We start from the raw sequence: 16,942 nt of genomic DNA on the forward strand, positions 1-16,942 counted from the left end.
TGATAATTTCCAATAATTTTATCTACGTATGGGGTCAGTGTTGCTAATAGAATGTTTGAAAGAATTTTATAGGATGTTGACAGAAGAGAAATGCCTCGATAATTATTACAATCAGTTTTGTCGCCTTTCTTGTGAATTTGAACAATGATTCTTTCCACTATTGTGGCAATTCTTCCTTGTTCCAGATAAGGAGAATGAGTTTGTGTATCTTGTTCCATAATTTTTCGCTTCGAGCTAAAATTAACTCAGCCGGAATTTCGTCTACATCCGGAGATATGTGTTTCACTACATCAGATATTGAAAAAATGCAAGTGAAATACAATTTTCGCGGAATGCTATGCAAAGCTTTTCGACCAACTACATGGAAAAGTAACGAGAAAAATTAAGGTCAAGTTCTTATAAAAAGAAACTTATACCACAATATTGCTCGCCCACATATTGATGTCGTTGTAATAGCCAAAATGTTATTTGCGCTATAACTTGCTGTCGTATCAGTATTATTCACCAAATTTGGCTTCACTAGATTTTTTTTGCCCCTTCCCGTAACTTAAAAAAATAGCTTGATGGGCCTCGAGTTTCTGAGGAGTATTTTGGAGACGTAGAGGAGTTTGTTTCGCATGATAGCGTAAAGCTTTAGAATGTAGGTGTCAGAGAAAACTATGTTGAAAAATAATAGCCTTTTTGTGAGGGACATAGTTTATGTTTAAGAATAATTTGTTCATTCGGTTAGAACTACAATAATTAAGCCTAAATATGCGTATCATTTAATGGTAAAGTTCGGTATGAAGTATCTTTTACTTTAGGCATTTTTGCATTTAGTGAAAGAAATATAAATGGTAGTTCACGGAAATTGTAAATAGTAACCTAATATTTAAGTGAAATATTCTGGAATTTGCGCAGAATTGCAAATTTAATTAATGCATTTATATATAAGTGATGTATGGTGTTCAATAGTGATTACAGTGCCGTGCTGTGGGAAACCAGCACCCGGGGAAAGAGTATACGACGGCGCCCCCGTACATATATTCCAAGTATTTTTCTCCCCGATTTTGCGCCCCTTACTGCGGCGCCCGGGGCCGTCACCCCGCTCACTCCCCAGCACGGTACTGAGTGATTATATTGCGATATTTACGTAGGTCTAAATGTCACTGTCATTAAGGTTCGTTGCACATTCTGTAATGTGCTGTTTGTTTTAACCACTTTATTTTTCGTAAGTAGTGCGTTCAGAAAAATACTTGTAAGCTTTGTGTGTATACATAAGGTATTAATGAATTATACCGACAAATTGTAAGAGGCAATTCCTCACATCAAAATAAGAAAAGTTCATGTAGAAAAAGAGTTTCAGAGCTAAGACCGTCGAAAAGAGTGAAAAAATAAATCACACCACTTGATATTCTGAAGACGAGGGGCCGTAGAGTAGTGTTGTTAACGGCTCGGCTCACGGCTTAGTCATCACCGAGCCGAGAAGTGAGCCGAGCCCTCGGCTCATTTGGGTCGAACCGAGCCGAGTGCTCAACCCAACCGAGCTGGCTCGAGCCAGTGGCTCACCTGAGCCGAGCCGAACTGAGCGGGTGGCTCATCGCAACCAAACCGGCTCGGGCCGAACAGAGCCGAACCGGAGCTCGAGCTTAGCCGGTAGCTCAGGGCTCGAACCGAGCCGGTTGGGCGCAACATCGTCCTGATTAACAACAAATAAAAAATACAAGTTCGCGTAGAAATATTTTTTCACTTATTGATAAATAGATGGAAGTAATAAAACAAAACAAGTATAGATAAACACAAAGGATGCCTTAAAAAAAAACTACATAGATGCTGTTACACAGCCTTAACAATAATAGTTGTAGGCCTACTCGAACTTTTACATGTTTCTACTATTATTTAATTAGTTTCTTCAATGATACTTACAACAGAGGTCCAACTAATGCCCACTGATTTAAGAGATTGATTAACAAATCCGTTACTACAAACTCAAATATAAAACATTTTGTTTGTCTTCAGTAATCCAACTTCGAAAATTGGGCTTTTGTTTTAACATTTCGTAGCACGTAGTTAATAATTTAATTTAGTGTTGTCAACAGCTCGAGCGGCTCGGCTCACGGCTGTCACCACCGAGCCGAGCCGAGAAGTGAGCCGAGCCAACAGCTCACGAAACCGAGTCGGCTCGAGCCCTCGGCTCATTTGGGCCGAACCTAGCCGAGCCGATAGCTCAACCCAACCGAGCTGCCTCGAGCCAATGGCTCACCGGAGCTGAGCCGAACCGAGCCGATGGCTCACCCGAGCGAAGCCAAACCGAGCCGATGGCTCACCTGAGCCGAGGCAAACTGAGCGGGTGGCTCATCAAAACAACCAGCTGGAGCCGATGGCTCAGTTGAACCGAGCTGGAGCTCGAGCTGAGCCAATGGCTCAGGGCTCAAGCCGAGCCGGTTGGCATCACTACCGTAGAGCTGGCTGTTCCTAAAGACTGAATTAGACCGTATGGATCATGTCCCTGCTGTACTATGGTGGCACCATTTGTTACTTCACGTCTCTCTTTCTCTCTCGCACACACACACAAACATATATATACAAAGGAAAGAGAGATAACTAAAACCAATTTGAGCATATGAAAGCAGAGATAAATATGCATTTTACCGAATTTTCGATAGAAACCGGACCCTTGTCGAGAGACAGGTAGTTCCAGGCACAGCCCATGGAATAATATCCAAAGCAAGAGCAATCCCAATCGACTCTAGCCGATGATAAAAGGCACACTGCCTACGGTGAAGTATAGAATATCTTCTGTGATACTATGATTGATATAACTTTTACATTTATTAAATTAGAGCAATAGTTGTTTTTACGTTATGTTAAAAAATATTTCGTAGAAGTAGTAGACCGAATTTCATAATCCTATCGTTGTCTTTTAGTTATAATCAATTTTTATTATCCAGGTAGGAATAGCTGTCTTGGACGGCACGGCAATACCATAGCAGCTCTGGTGAAGTATACCCTTAACACTTCCGTGGACACATTCCATATTTACTGTCGAGGCTTACGTTTTGCCTACTTCGGACCCAGTTGTAAGTCCGAGCATAGCTGGAAACTATGCTATATGTAGAATCCCTTGTGCGTACATTACACATTGTTATAAGATACATTTTTTGGGGTGATTTATATGTGTGACTTTACTCCGATATGGATTGCCAATTGCAATTCCATATTTTCTCGTATTCGAAATATCACGTCTTCCATTTTATTTTATTTTTTTCATGCTTTTGGACGGCTCTAACTCTGAAACTATGCTCTCTTTTCCACAAAATAAAAACTATCTCTGCTCTCTTAATATTTTTTCTTTTTATTTTATTTTGATGTGAGGAATCATTTCTTGAAGTTTGGCGGTATAGTTCAATAACAACCTATTTATAGTATGAAGAAAATGCCAAATGATGATTCTCCTATAGTGTTGTAATACCCATAGGTAGAATAGTAATGAAAACGATATAGATTAGTATTATCCAAGTAGACCAGTGGCGGATACAGAAAGGATGTTTGAGAAGGGAAAAGTAAAAAATCAACGTATAATTAAAACGAATATTATCCTTTTGCTTAAAATTGTGTAATATCATAATTATAAAACTAATTTCCATTACAAGTAGTTATGCAATTGAAAATCAATGGTTATCATTCTAATCTCAGGTTGAATTTATCTTTACTCGATTTTCACTACAAAGTGAATATATTAAGCGTCTAATTAGGCTAAGAAGTTAATATTACCATTCAGCTTATGCTGATGCTCGATGTTGTCACGACCCTAATGCAACTGGTTTATCACTTTTAAAGTTTTAATTTTATAAAACATTTTAGGAACTATTTCTAATAGTGTCTACGTGCTTTCCTTTTCATGATATACTATATACTAAAAATAAATATTAATAAAATTACTAAAATGTTGGGTAACCCACATTTATTAATGTTACGGTATTATACGGGGTGGCCCACGAACAGTTGGGACATTTCGATTTTGAATTACAATTTTATTTCTCAGCTAAAATAATTAGTAGGGGCCTATACTGGGAACATTATAGGTTGACATATGGAAATACAATCTTACTTTCAGTATATGTTTAACGTGACCTTCATTTCGATTTTCTGACAAGTAGTGTTCGTAGCAACTGCGTTACAAGTCTCCATAGATTTCACCTCACAGTTCAAAAAAGACATGTATGCATTCTCATCACATTTTGGGATCATATCATATGTTATCAAATATATTGGTCTCAAAAGGTCCAACACGGTCATTTTCTATGTTGGATGTAGCACTATCATGCGTAAACCACTTTGTGCTGTGAGGAGATCGGAAGCGAGAAGTTGAAGTATAAAATAATTCTCACTCATGTTAAAATATCGCTTCAAGTTTTCAGTTTTATTTAGAAGAGGATCCGATTTATTCATGACGTAATAAAGGTGCCCACGCTAGCACATTTTTCTCTGACAAGGCAGGGTACCTCGGTGTAACACGCCGATTTTGATAAGATTGCACAGACATACAGATCATCAAAAAAGAAGCGACACGTATTTTTTATATCGGCCAACAAGCGTATTGAAAGGGTCAAATGGGGGCATAAAAATGGGGTCAAAATGAGATTTTATGCAATATAGCGAGAACGAGAAGAGATATCGGGAAAGGTTAAATGTACGAAATACTACCCATAGTTGACGCAAGCCATTGAGGTAGAACTTACCCATGTGAAGAAAGCAGAACATCCGGAAATGGACCAATAACATGTACAACATATTCATAATGTGCTACAGAAATGAGTGAAGAGGGTGGCAAGGAGCAGGAAGAAAGAAAACACGAAAATGTAAAATACGTGTTTTTGCTTTGGGTTATACGTTATCCATATGCGAAAGAGACGCAAATTTATCTCACTGCACGAAGATTCATCTCTACAAGCATGAAGGATGCAAACGCCGTTCGTATAGGCTGTCGCAAATTTTTCATACACAGTTCGGTCTATCACGTTTAGCTTTTCACGTTTGGTTTCACCTTCTGTGATCTGTTTCTCCCATCTATATAGATCTGTTCTGCATTTGACACGCTTGAAGTGTTTCTGTACAGATTTCCAGGACATCTTTCTCTTCTTCCCTCGTTTCCAAAACGATACTGCCTTCCGCTTGTATCCCATGTCCACAATATATCTGCTCTTGACTCCAGTTGTATGTACGTTGGAGGTCGTTGGGCCATCCCACTCATCCATCTCATCTTCACTTGCCATACTTGGGATGTCTGATCTATTGCTGCATAATAGGTCTTCTTCAATCTCAGGATACATGTGCCCATTCGTCTGGAAACTTTCTAGGATGTTAAAAATATAGTCCTTGAGCTCCATTTCCGTTACCGTTCGTGGTGTCCGGACATATTGTGTTGCCTGATATGCCTCCACTAGCATATCCACCACATTCAGGGGATTCACATAGACCATCTTGCGACCACAAACGTCACAAGCCCACTTACACCTCACCTGAATTTTGTGACACACGCACAAATACGCACAAGCACACACCACCAGTTACACAACAATCAAATACCACTCCAGCTACCACACTGTCCAATGTTCACCACTAGGTCTCACAAGCAGTTAAACGTCGCCTTGCTTGTCTTGTTGAGAATAGTACCTGTGAAAGACACAAATGCACATACACTTTGCTGGCTCTACACCTCGCGTTTGGCAACTTTGTATACTCAAACCAGCTCGTATTGCATACGCCGCGTCCAATACTCTCACTGTTAAAACTGATTTTGTGTACAACGTCAACTTGCTCTTTCTTTCCTTACAGTACCTGCACCTGTCATAATGTGCTACGTCATCTGACCTCGTATTCCTTCATCTATTAGTCGTTTCTACTAGTGCTGTCGAAATCGGTTTTTGAAAAAAGTGAAATTTCATAAAACCGAAATGTCGGTTTCGAAAACCGCTTTTGCGGATTCGGTTTTGAAAACCGCTTTTGCGGTTTCGGTTTTGAAAACCGCATTTGCGGTTTTCGGTTTTCAGAAAATTGGTTTTCTGAAAAACCGAAAACCGCAAATGTCACAAAAATACGACAGCACTAATACCAAGTAACGACGAGAAAACAGCAAAGAATCTGTCCCCACTCCGGCTCACAGTTGTCAGATGGAGGGAAATTTCCCTCGGCGTAGGGAAAAAATGATCAAAATTTGCAGAAGGAAAAAAAAGATATTTTTTCTTAAAATGTCTTAAAGTGTGGGAAAATTCTTGGTGAATATACTTTTACAATTGGCAGAATAAAAAAAATAAGTTGCAATTTCTCAAAGAAGCATGGCTATCGTTATTGGGAAGTAAAAAGATAGAATAAAATATGATCGGTGTTTCCTTCACGTATAAACTACTGCAGGTGTCTGGGACTTGCGATAAAAAGCCAGTCAACACATGCAAAACCACAACATTCACATTTATCGGAGTGGCAACAAATCAACAATAAAATTGTGTATTGAGATAGAGATTTTCTTTTTTTTTCTTTTTTATTAAGAAAGGGAGGTGGTGCCTTTTTGTTAACAAAAGAAAGAGTGGCAGTACTATTTTTAAAAACAAGGGGAAAGAGTAATAATAATATAAAAGATGTCTGTCTAAGTGGATGATATTTCAAATTGAATTTCATGAGTTGCATGTGTATAGGGATATACCTCATTTCTATTGAGCTTAGTGTTGGCTTATTACCCCATTTTAGCGGGTACCACCCGATTTTCAAGTTCTATATTCGTCCCCCGCTTAAACATATCTTAATCACGAAAAACCACCCGCTTTTTGGGATTGGAGAAAAATCTAAGAGGACTTAGTTGGTATGGTACATTCAACGTAAACCGTTACACCTCTGACAATCTCAATCGCGATTGAGTTAAATTTGGACTCGCGCTCGGGCTCGGGCTCAGGCTCAGGCTCTGGGCTATCTGAGCAGTGCGCGTGTGCAGAATCATTTGCTAATAAGAGATCTGCTCTAATGCACAATGGTTTTCTTTGTGTAGTTCATGTGTTTTTAATGTAATGTATTGGAAGTTCTATACGAATAAATATTCGTTTGTAGATGTTGTGACAAACATACTTGAATTAATCATGCCTTCATAAGCTACAAGAATGCCGAACGACAATTTCAAGTGTAACTTTCAAGACTCCTATAGAAGCGAATTTACGTTTCTTAGCCAGGGCAGAACTCAGTTTGAAGCAAAATGTACTCTCTGGAAAACTGTTTCGTTTGAAAAGTAGGATGCAGGGAAGCAAATTGGACCTCCCCTGATTTTTATATAGTTTGTAAATTAGACCACAAGGAACACGAATCTGAAGGAAATTTGACATTCCGAGTTTCGGAACTCGAGATATTAAAACTTAAAGTTTAATATAGACGCTATGTATCTATATGAAAAAACACAATATTCTCTATACAAAACATATTATGTCCTGTGAGATATATAAAGGTAACCAAGAAAGTTCTGTCACTTTTTGTGGAGGTCTGTGTTCAATTGACCTTCATACCGTGAGTTGAATACGAATGGATATAAGGCGAAGGTCAGTTGTTGGTGTGGGTATATCCAATATTCTACCTGGTTGTGGCAGTTCAGTTACAACGTGAATTTGTGTAAGGACTGAGTGAATATGGAACCTCCACAGAGCGTCATAAGGGCGTGTATGCTATACGAGTTCAAACTTGGATCGAACACCACTGCAGCAGAGCGGAAGATACCTCAGGCCTTTCGTGAAGGTGTCGTGATTACGCAGACAGTGCAAGGGTGGTTTAACAAGTTTAAGAACGGTGACGAAACACTCACGAAAGACGCACCACATGTGCCGGAAGACCAACACATGTACAAAATGAGGATCTTCAGGTAGCAGTTGAGCCTAACTGTGGACAGACATGTGAGGAACTGGGGCTAACATTCAATGTTAGTGGAGAAACCATTCGCCAGCACCTCTATCAATTTGGGAAGCACTGATTTGTCTCCGGGCCAGAAGGCTACGCGTACAGACACCTGTGATTCTTTGCTGTCTCGTCTGAGGAAGGAGCCATTTCTGGACAGGATGTTGACATGTGTTGAGAAGTGGGTCCTGTACGAAGCTCCACGGCGTCGTCATCATTGGTTAAAATCCCATAAACTGGTTCCAAAACAGCTGAAATCAGCAATGCAGCAGAAAGTCCTCCTGTGTGTTTGGTGGACTGCTCACGACATCGTGCATCGGGAACTGCTACCGGGTGGTCAGAGCAGAACATCAATGCAACTGTCTACTGTCAGCAGTTGAGCCGTGTTCAAGAAAAACTCAATCCCTGGAGCCAACACTTCTCAATCGCTATGGGGTTCCCCCGTTACGGAACAACGCTATACCCCACATAGCTAGAATGAGCCGGGACACCATCCTACGCTTTGGATGGGAAACACTATTGCATGCGCCATACTGTCCGGACATTGTACCGTCCTGTTATCAACTGTTCCTTTCCTTGGACACTCACTTTAGAGGACTCCAGTTCAGCTCCGTAGTAGAGGTGCTAAATGCACTTGATACCTTCTTCGCTTCACGGCAAACCAAGTTCTACCGCGAAGGAATCCACGCCCATCCCGAACGTTGGCAGAAGGTCATTGATACTGATGGGTACTGTTTTTGATCTTCCAGGTACGTCTTAGGTGATATATCGATGCTCTAAGTCATAGGTCAAAAAGCGACAAAACTTTCTTCGTTACTTTTTTACATATTACATAAAACTACTGTATAAGTTCTAGTATCTCGAGTTCGGGAAGTCAGAATGTCAAAATTCGTTCAGATTCGTGTTCCTCGTGGTTTAGTTTACAAAATATATAAAAATCAATTGGGGTCTAGTTTACTTCCGTGTTCACTTTATGTTCGAATATCTCGAGTTCCGAAATTCGGAATGTCAATATTCCTTCAGATACGTGTACCTTGTGGTCTACTTTACAAAATATATAAAAATCAGGTAGAGTCCAGTTTGCTTCCATGGTCAATTTATGTTCGAATATCTCGAGTTCCGACATTCGAAATGTCAAAATTCCTTCATATTCGTGTTCCTTGTGGTCTAATTTACAACATATATGAAAATCAGGTGGGATCCAGTTTGCTTCCCTGCAGCCGAAAAGCACATTGGAAGTGTCATCAAAGAAATAACTAAAAAAAAAAGTACTAAGGATCGCAGGTCAGTATTTGTAACACGGAAGTTCACATCAATACTTACGGTTTAGAACCCTCACTTTTCTGATTTTAAAATATGGCAACCCTAATTTAACTGTGACCTGTACAACCATCGAACTATCCCTTTCGCACTGTGCTGCACATATTACCATAATAGCCTTGGAGAAAAAAAAAAGTTAAAACACACATATAAATCAATTCATTTGTCTCGATCGATAGATGCTTTCACAATTGTTAAAAGGTGTAATTAAAAACAGCAAACATTGTTTCTGCTTTGAAAAGGGCAATCCCTTATAAAACCGCAAACACGGTTTCGGGGGGCTTTCGCTTTCGAAAAGGGCTTTTGCGGTTTCGGTTTTGAAAACCGCTTTTGCGGTTTCGGTTTTGAAAACCGCATTTGCGGTTTTCGGTTTTCAGAAAACCGGTTTTCTCAAAAACCGAAAACCGCAAATGTCACAAAAATTCAACAGCACTACCACTCAACTTGAGGTTTTGATCTTATATGCAACCCGCTGTGCAGTACTGTCTTGCTGGCTGCCTATACGAACGGCGTTTGCATCCTTCTTGCGTGTAGAGATGAATCTTCGTGCACTGAGATGAATCTGCGTCCCTTTCGCAAACGGGTGACGTATGAACTCAAAGCAAAAACACGTATTTTCCATTTTCGTGTTTTCTTTCTTCCTGCTCCTTGCCATCCTCTTCACTCATTTCTGTAGCACATTATGACAATGTTGTAAACGTGATTGGTCCATTTCCGGATGTTCTGCTTTCTTCGTATGGGTAAGTTCTACCTCAATGGCTTGCGTCAACTATGGGTAGAATTTCGTACATTTAACCTTTTCGGATATCTCTTCTCGTTCTCGCTATATTGCATAAAATCTCATTTTGACCCCATTTTTATGTCCCTCTTTGACCCTTTCAATACGCTTGTTGGCCGATATAAAAAAATACGTGTCGCTTCTTTTTTGATGATCTGTATGTCTGTGCAATCTTATCAAAATCGGCGTGTTACACCGAGGTACCCTGCCTTGTGAGATTGTTTTCTGGAACAGGTAAACGATTTTGTGTGATCACAAAAAAAAAAAAAAACTTTATTTCCACAACCATCAAGATAAAAAGAAGCCTAATAGAAAACTATATATTGCACGGTGGCTTAGTGGTAGAGCGCTCATCCCTGGTGCGAGGGGTCTTTGGTTCGATCCCAGGCCATGTAGTTGGTAATGGACAGCATCGTGTCCATGGGTTTTTGTCGAGGCTCTCCTTTTTTCCCCACCGTTTCTTTCCACCAATTCTTCCATAATAATTCAATTTCAGTTTTAATCCGTCTCCATTAGCCTGTAGCGCATAACTGTGGAACGTTAAATTATTTCTTCTTCTTCTTCTTCTCCTTCTTCTTCTTCTTCTTCTTCTTCTTATTATTATTATTATTATTATTATTATTATTATTATTATTATTATTATTATTATTATTATTATTATTATTATTTTAGTTTTGCAACGCATTGAGGAACCAATTACAAGGACTTTACTCACAGTAACATGCTTTTGTTTATCTGTCAGTTGTTCGTCAGCCACCTTATATTTTTGGGAAAGGAAATGACCTAATTTCTTCCCCATGGGTCCGCCCTACGATGTTGTGTATAGATTTATTGCTTTATTCTAGGCAGTGTGTTAGTTTATGCATATAGAAACTAAAATATATTATTCTTTTTTTCATTAAAGCGTGTACAAATCAGAGGAAACATACGAGCCGTTAGATAGAAGGTAAGGTACGGCGTTCATGTCGTGTGCTTGTCTCGTGTGTCCGTGAATATGCATGATGCATCTTAGTTTGCACCAGTACCCCGAATGTTATGTAGTATTTGCCCTTTTAGAGTGCATGTCCTGTCTTTGTGAGTAGATTAGATTTGTGTTTCGTGCTCGTGTATTGTCTGTGTGTGTTTTTTGGTAAAGGTATAGTTTGTTCCGCAGATTAACTTGGTCCAGTATACATTATTCGACAGTGAACTCGGCCTCAGAAGGTAAAATTTCTACTTGCCTTTGAGTTAATATTACTACGATCTTCTTCAAACGACATTCAGAACTGCTGCAGCTGTTGAGGAAGCACTAGGGATAAGATTTAAAATATCGGTGTGAGCTAGGTAGTGCAAATTACAAGGAATTTCTAATAGCATTTTTAATTTAAAAAAGTTTTAGCCACTTGTAAACTGATCTGATATTTTGTTTACCCGCATTATCCTCATAAACGTGAATATTTAAATTTCAGATCCAGTCTTGCTAGAGATAATGTTTTTTGTTGCTCTAATTGCAAGTTGTGATATTGGGTTGGGATGATGCATCAAAAAATGCAGGATCAGAAGGAAACGGTACAGATCAATAATTTAGCTGTAAAACTTAAATTTAATGTTTAAACTTTTCTGTTCAGTGCCACCATAAACGTATTCCCAAACGTTGTAAAGAAAGTTTAACTGAAAGCTACACTTAAAAAAAAAACCAGTGACACAAAGTTGTTTACTTTATAGTGGCCGAGAACGTTAAAGATCCCAGTCTTTCATAATATTGACGAGCGTGGCACAACTAACTCGTATTTTGGAAAACAAGAAATAACGTGACAGTGAAATCGGAGAACGGAACTAGAGTCAGACGTTTAAAATATACGTATGAAACAGATATTTCTGGCGTGGAGACTAAAAGGATTCCCGAGAAATAAGGGAAGAACTATTGTATACAGATTACAGAGAGAATGGATGTATTAACTAGAAGTATGAAGTTTTTCGAAAATACAGTATGTGTATATGTAACTCGACGATACAGTGAATGTAACAGGAAGATTTCACGATGTCCAGAAGTCATAAAAGCAGGGGCGGAACGTTTTTCCACTTTAGACACAACAACGTTTGAGGCAGAATTGTATAAGTTAGGCAGTGTCTTGGTTCATCTTATTCATCCATGTAGGTAGTATGCTCGATTAAGTTCTGGAAACTTTGTGTGGAAAAATGGAATTTGATAAGAAATATCACGCTGTCATGTCTACCACGTATTTTCTTCCATTACCTGAAAAGTTTTAAGATACTATGGCTCAGCAAGACAATGTATTTGCCAGAAATAAGCTTTATCTTGGCCTCTCCAAAAGTTGTAACATGATCACTAATATAATTTGCATACTCTTCACTTATTACCAATGAGAAAATCCAGTGTTGATCCTGCACTATAAGGAAATCGACGACATCCATCGTATGCATAATTGCACTGATTTGAATGCACCCGTCTGCATTGTACGTATTTTGGTTTTCGTGGGAATCTTGAGTTTCCGGGTGATACCACGTAATTTCTCAAGAGCTTTTCGTTGAACCTAGTTTCATCCATTGCCTCCATTGCCATGTAAAGATCATTTCCTTGTGATGTACATGAACATAAAAATAAACAGTATCTAACGCAACTGAAGTTTACCATCGAGTAATTTAGTATCAGTGTATATTGAAATGTTAATTGTAGAAGTTGAAATGTGTTTAATAAATTTATAACTTTCAACTTATTTTTAACCGACCTCTAATAGTTCCATTCGAAAACTTTGAGAACTAAGCTTGTGCGAAAAGGACGTCAAACAAAACATTATAGTATAATGGTAGGATTGAATGGATCAAACTATACTGCTTATGCCTTTAATGAATAACTCTTTCACTAACACTACCTTACTTAAAGTTGGTAATACGTACATATAACTCATCAAATTTTAAACAATTTCTTCCTGATTATGAACATTAAAATTGGTGTTGCGTGCATGTAGTATCGGTCGGCTTCGAGGATGTACTCAGAAAAATCAAATTGAGGAGGGTATGTTAAAAAAAAAAAACACTTACTAGAAAGAACATTTCGGTTTAATTTTATTGCGAAAACCACTTTCGATTGCAATAGAGGGATACTGGGAGAGATGAAACCTATTCTTGAAACCAATATGCGTAAATGAGTTCTATTAGATTTTCCCGAACGAACTATTCCGGGTGTGGAATCTAACGAGATTTACTGATGAAAAGTTTTTGGCCTTGTACCGAAACAAATTTTTCGAGAAAATTGATTCTAATTTTGGAACTGAAACTAACATAGAAGTAGAAGGAAAGTTACAAAGAAAAGAGGAATAGGATTTATATTAGTTTATTTTGTAACTGTATTCAGCTAATGACAAAAGATGAGGTCAAAGTGTATTTCAGTTCCTTTCTGGAAACACAAGGAATTTGAACAGAACCGATATGTTGAAATGTATTTTGGTTCTTTTCGCGAAACATGCTGAATTGTTTTGGGTTTGGGATGAACAAAGCTGATATTACCTCGAAATGTATTTCGGTTCTCTTGGATTAAAATTTTATTTAGGTTCTGGGCCAACCCAAAACGTTTTCAGTTCCGTTACAATTAACAAGTAGTAAGTAGTGAAAATGCATACGCAATGGTATTTTAGCCTTCAACCAGTACGAACCTGTACTGGGATTAGGTATATTCTTCCTGATTATGGAGAAGGTGTTACATTCTAAGCCTCGCTCGTTCTTTGAGGAATGAAAGACCTTTAAAAATAATATAATATTTTAATACTAGCTAAATATACCCATTCTTCGCTTGGGGGTTGTATTTGGAAGTCAACGCCTGTGGGAGTATCACCATTCGTTTCAGCGACCGCGAAAACTAATATCGGATTTGACACTAATATCGGTCATTTTGGGCTATTTTTATGTCTCGGTAATCCCCCCCCCCCCCGCTGACCCCTAGCCCGCATAAAGTGGTAGCTGAATTTGCAAGTCAATTCTAATGGAAGTGTCACCATTTAACTCAGCGACCGCGAAAACTATGGATTTGACACTAATATCGGTCATTTTGGATTACTTTTGGATGTTTCGGTAACCATCCACCCCACCCCGGTGACCCCCGGCCCGCAGCCGAATAAGGTGAATTTGGAAGTTAATGCAATCGGAGTTTCACTATTGATCTCAGCGATCGTGGAAACTATGAATTCGACACTAATATCGGTCATTTTCTACTACTTTTACATGTCCCGGTAACCCCCTCCCTCCAGACCCCCTCGTTCGAATTTTGAATAAACGCTTCGCCTTGGTCTGGGGCCTGGACCAAGGTACCAGTGACCAAAATTTTGTAACTCTCGGTCAACTTGTTTGGTCCCCAGGCCGGTTCCAGTAAACGCCCCCGGTTCGAAATTTAAAAAAAAAAGCTTCGTGTTGATCTGAGGCCTAGACCAGGTACCCGTGACCAAATTTTGGTAATTCTCGGTCCACTTGTCTAGTCCCAGGCCGCACACAGACACACACACACAAACAAACAAACTCTCTATTTCATTTATATTACATTAAATAGTATACTCAGAATAGATCACAATAAGAATTAGGATGATCATTCGGATTGATAATTTGAGCTTTGCAAATTTGATACGAGAAAATGCTTTAATTTAGGGGATTGGAGCAATGCTGGTAATAGAACATTGTTTAAAACGGCGAGTATATTTTTGTTCCTGATCGACTAAGTAGGATGGAAATGTGCCGAGAGAGAGAGAGAAAAAAGATGAACGAAAGTGTATGTAAAACGTGTCAGGTTTTACTGAAAAATAGTGAAAGTGAAATGCACGATCTTCTTGTATTTATAACTTGGACAGTTATATGAGAAACCTTATTTTTGTACCTGGGGTGGTTTAGTCACAGTCTCTCTGTTAATTGAAAGGTAATGAAAAAGAAAGACTTTCAGGAAGATAAAGGGTTGGTTTATTCCCAGGCTCTGATTGAAACTAAATAGGAAGAGGCATAAGCATGAGCGTCGGCGTGACTTACTAATATCAATTAACGGAAATTTATTAATTTTATTATTTCCAAAATATTCAACTGCTCATCGCTGTGTGTTATTTACGTATGTTTAATGAAAGAGGGAGAGAGAGCAGCGTGTTAGTATGTTTTTTAACTTTAACATACCATACACCATTGAATTAAAACACCTTCGTATTGTTAGGTGACGAATCTGCCGATATAAGTGGAAAAGAACAGCAATCCAGAGGAGTCCATTTTGTCGATAATTGCGGTAATAATGCAACTGGGGAAGAATTTCTGGGATCTACACCACTTAATCACATAAACGCTACGTGTATAGCAACGGCGATTATTTTATTTCAGACTGAAGCTGCTGTTGGTAAGGAAAATGGAGTGCAAAATTCTGTTAGACATCAATGCTCAAAATTTCTGTTGTTCCCGGCGGGAGCTCATGTGGTTCGGATTCCACGTTAATCAGTAGGTCCACGTCTCACATAGCCTCGCTGCTGAAAGGAACGCTAAACTAAAATTCAATTCAATTCAATTCAATTCAAAATGTCTGTTTTCCATTGCAGATCACATATGTTCAGTGGTAAATGATCTTAAGAGCGTTCCAAAAATACGGAACAGTGTTGGCATCGTAAAAGAAATAATATATATTTCCTTCTTCTAGAAAGTCAATTTCGAAGAGAGCTGATGCCAAATATGCTCTTGTTTTGTGAACTTGGTGGTCTGCAAAGGATTTTTTTTTTTTTTTTTTTTTTGGAAATTTCGTTCCAAATTATTGAAGATCTCCGTGAGCTCAGTTAGTGATCCACAACAATGCAACATGCATACTTCGTAAAGAGGTTGTTCAGTCTACATTTGGCCAATTTCGACTTAGCTAAAAATTTAGAAGAATCCATGGCGCCAGGTCCGTAAGTGCTTGATGCATTTCCCTTGGTTCCTAACAATAGCCCGACAGCGTAATTTCCACTGTAATAGGCTTCTCTGAAGAACTGGGAGAGAAATCTTGTCCCATTCCCTTTGCACAGCTTTCCAAAGTCCTTCCAAAGTTGTCACACGCCGTTTTCCCAAAGCTCGCTTCAGCAATCCAAATCCACAATAGTCCATAGGACTTGCATCTGGAGATTTAACAGGTACCTCATTGAAAGGCATCACCTGTATACCACTTGCCTCCTCCATCTCCCTGTAGAATGAGAGGGACGATCGTGAGGTATGTGATGAGGCCTTGTCCATGTGAATGCGCACCAGATTGGCGTCATTTCCGTACATTGTTGGGATCTCACGCTCGTAGATCGGCCGCATGATTGCTCATGAAAATACTGCGAATTTATTTTGCAGTTCTTTACCACCCTACGAATCTTCAGTTTACCTCGGTAACAGTAGCCAGTAACGACGATGAACCCTTTCGGGAAGGATTCTTTACGGACACGGACCCACCTTCTGAAGTTCTTGGCGCCTTTCTCTCAGTACATGATGGCTCTCGGTTTGCCGCAGTCGGAAAGGTAAATCCATGCTTCATCGAGCGTTACGACGTACATCCACCTTCGTTTTGCCAGATGCCGTTCGTACAGCTTCCGGGCGTTACACTTTCGTTCCTTTTAGTGGGCATCCGTGAGAAGATGATCGCGAGCTTTAATGATTTTTTCCAGCTTGAGTTGATGGTGTAACGTTCGGCTCACAGTCCCCAAAGACACGTCAAGACGATTAGCCGTACACCTTTGTGTTGGCGGATTTTCTTTCATTGCCATTTTGCGAAGTTTCCTCTGCATGGTGGAGGTGGCCTTGGTGCATTCCCGCTTCCTAGGCAACTTCATTGGTGATCCAAATGGTGGAGCTTCGTTACCCTTGTACTTTTTAATAACATTTTTTATTCCACTTAAATTGATGTTGCAATCATTCTTCTTGCACTGTTTTCTAATGACAGAAACACTAAAGTGAGCGTCATAAAGA

The 16,942-nt window shown here is 39.2% G+C and overlaps 1 protein-coding gene across 2 annotated transcripts in view; it reads left to right on the forward strand.

Annotated features, from left to right (window-relative positions):
- The window catches only part of LOC145668748 (NAD kinase-like), a 304,700-nt gene that overhangs the window by 118,088 nt on the left and 169,670 nt on the right, over positions 1 to 16,942 (forward strand). The window contains exon 3 of one of the 2 annotated variants that reach the window (XM_081736881.1): positions 10,911 to 10,952. The exons of the other annotated variant lie outside the window; for it this stretch is intronic. Within the exon in view, the coding sequence (XP_081593007.1) occupies positions 10,911 to 10,952 (42 nt within the window). The remainder of the gene's footprint in view (positions 1 to 10,910; positions 10,953 to 16,942) is intronic. 2 annotated transcript variants of the gene reach the window in all.

The sequence above is a fragment of the Thermobia domestica genome, chromosome 13, assembly GCF_964235325.1.
Source record: "Thermobia domestica chromosome 13, izTheDome1.hap1.1, whole genome shotgun sequence".
Lineage (NCBI taxonomy): Eukaryota > Metazoa > Arthropoda > Insecta > Zygentoma > Lepismatidae > Thermobia > Thermobia domestica.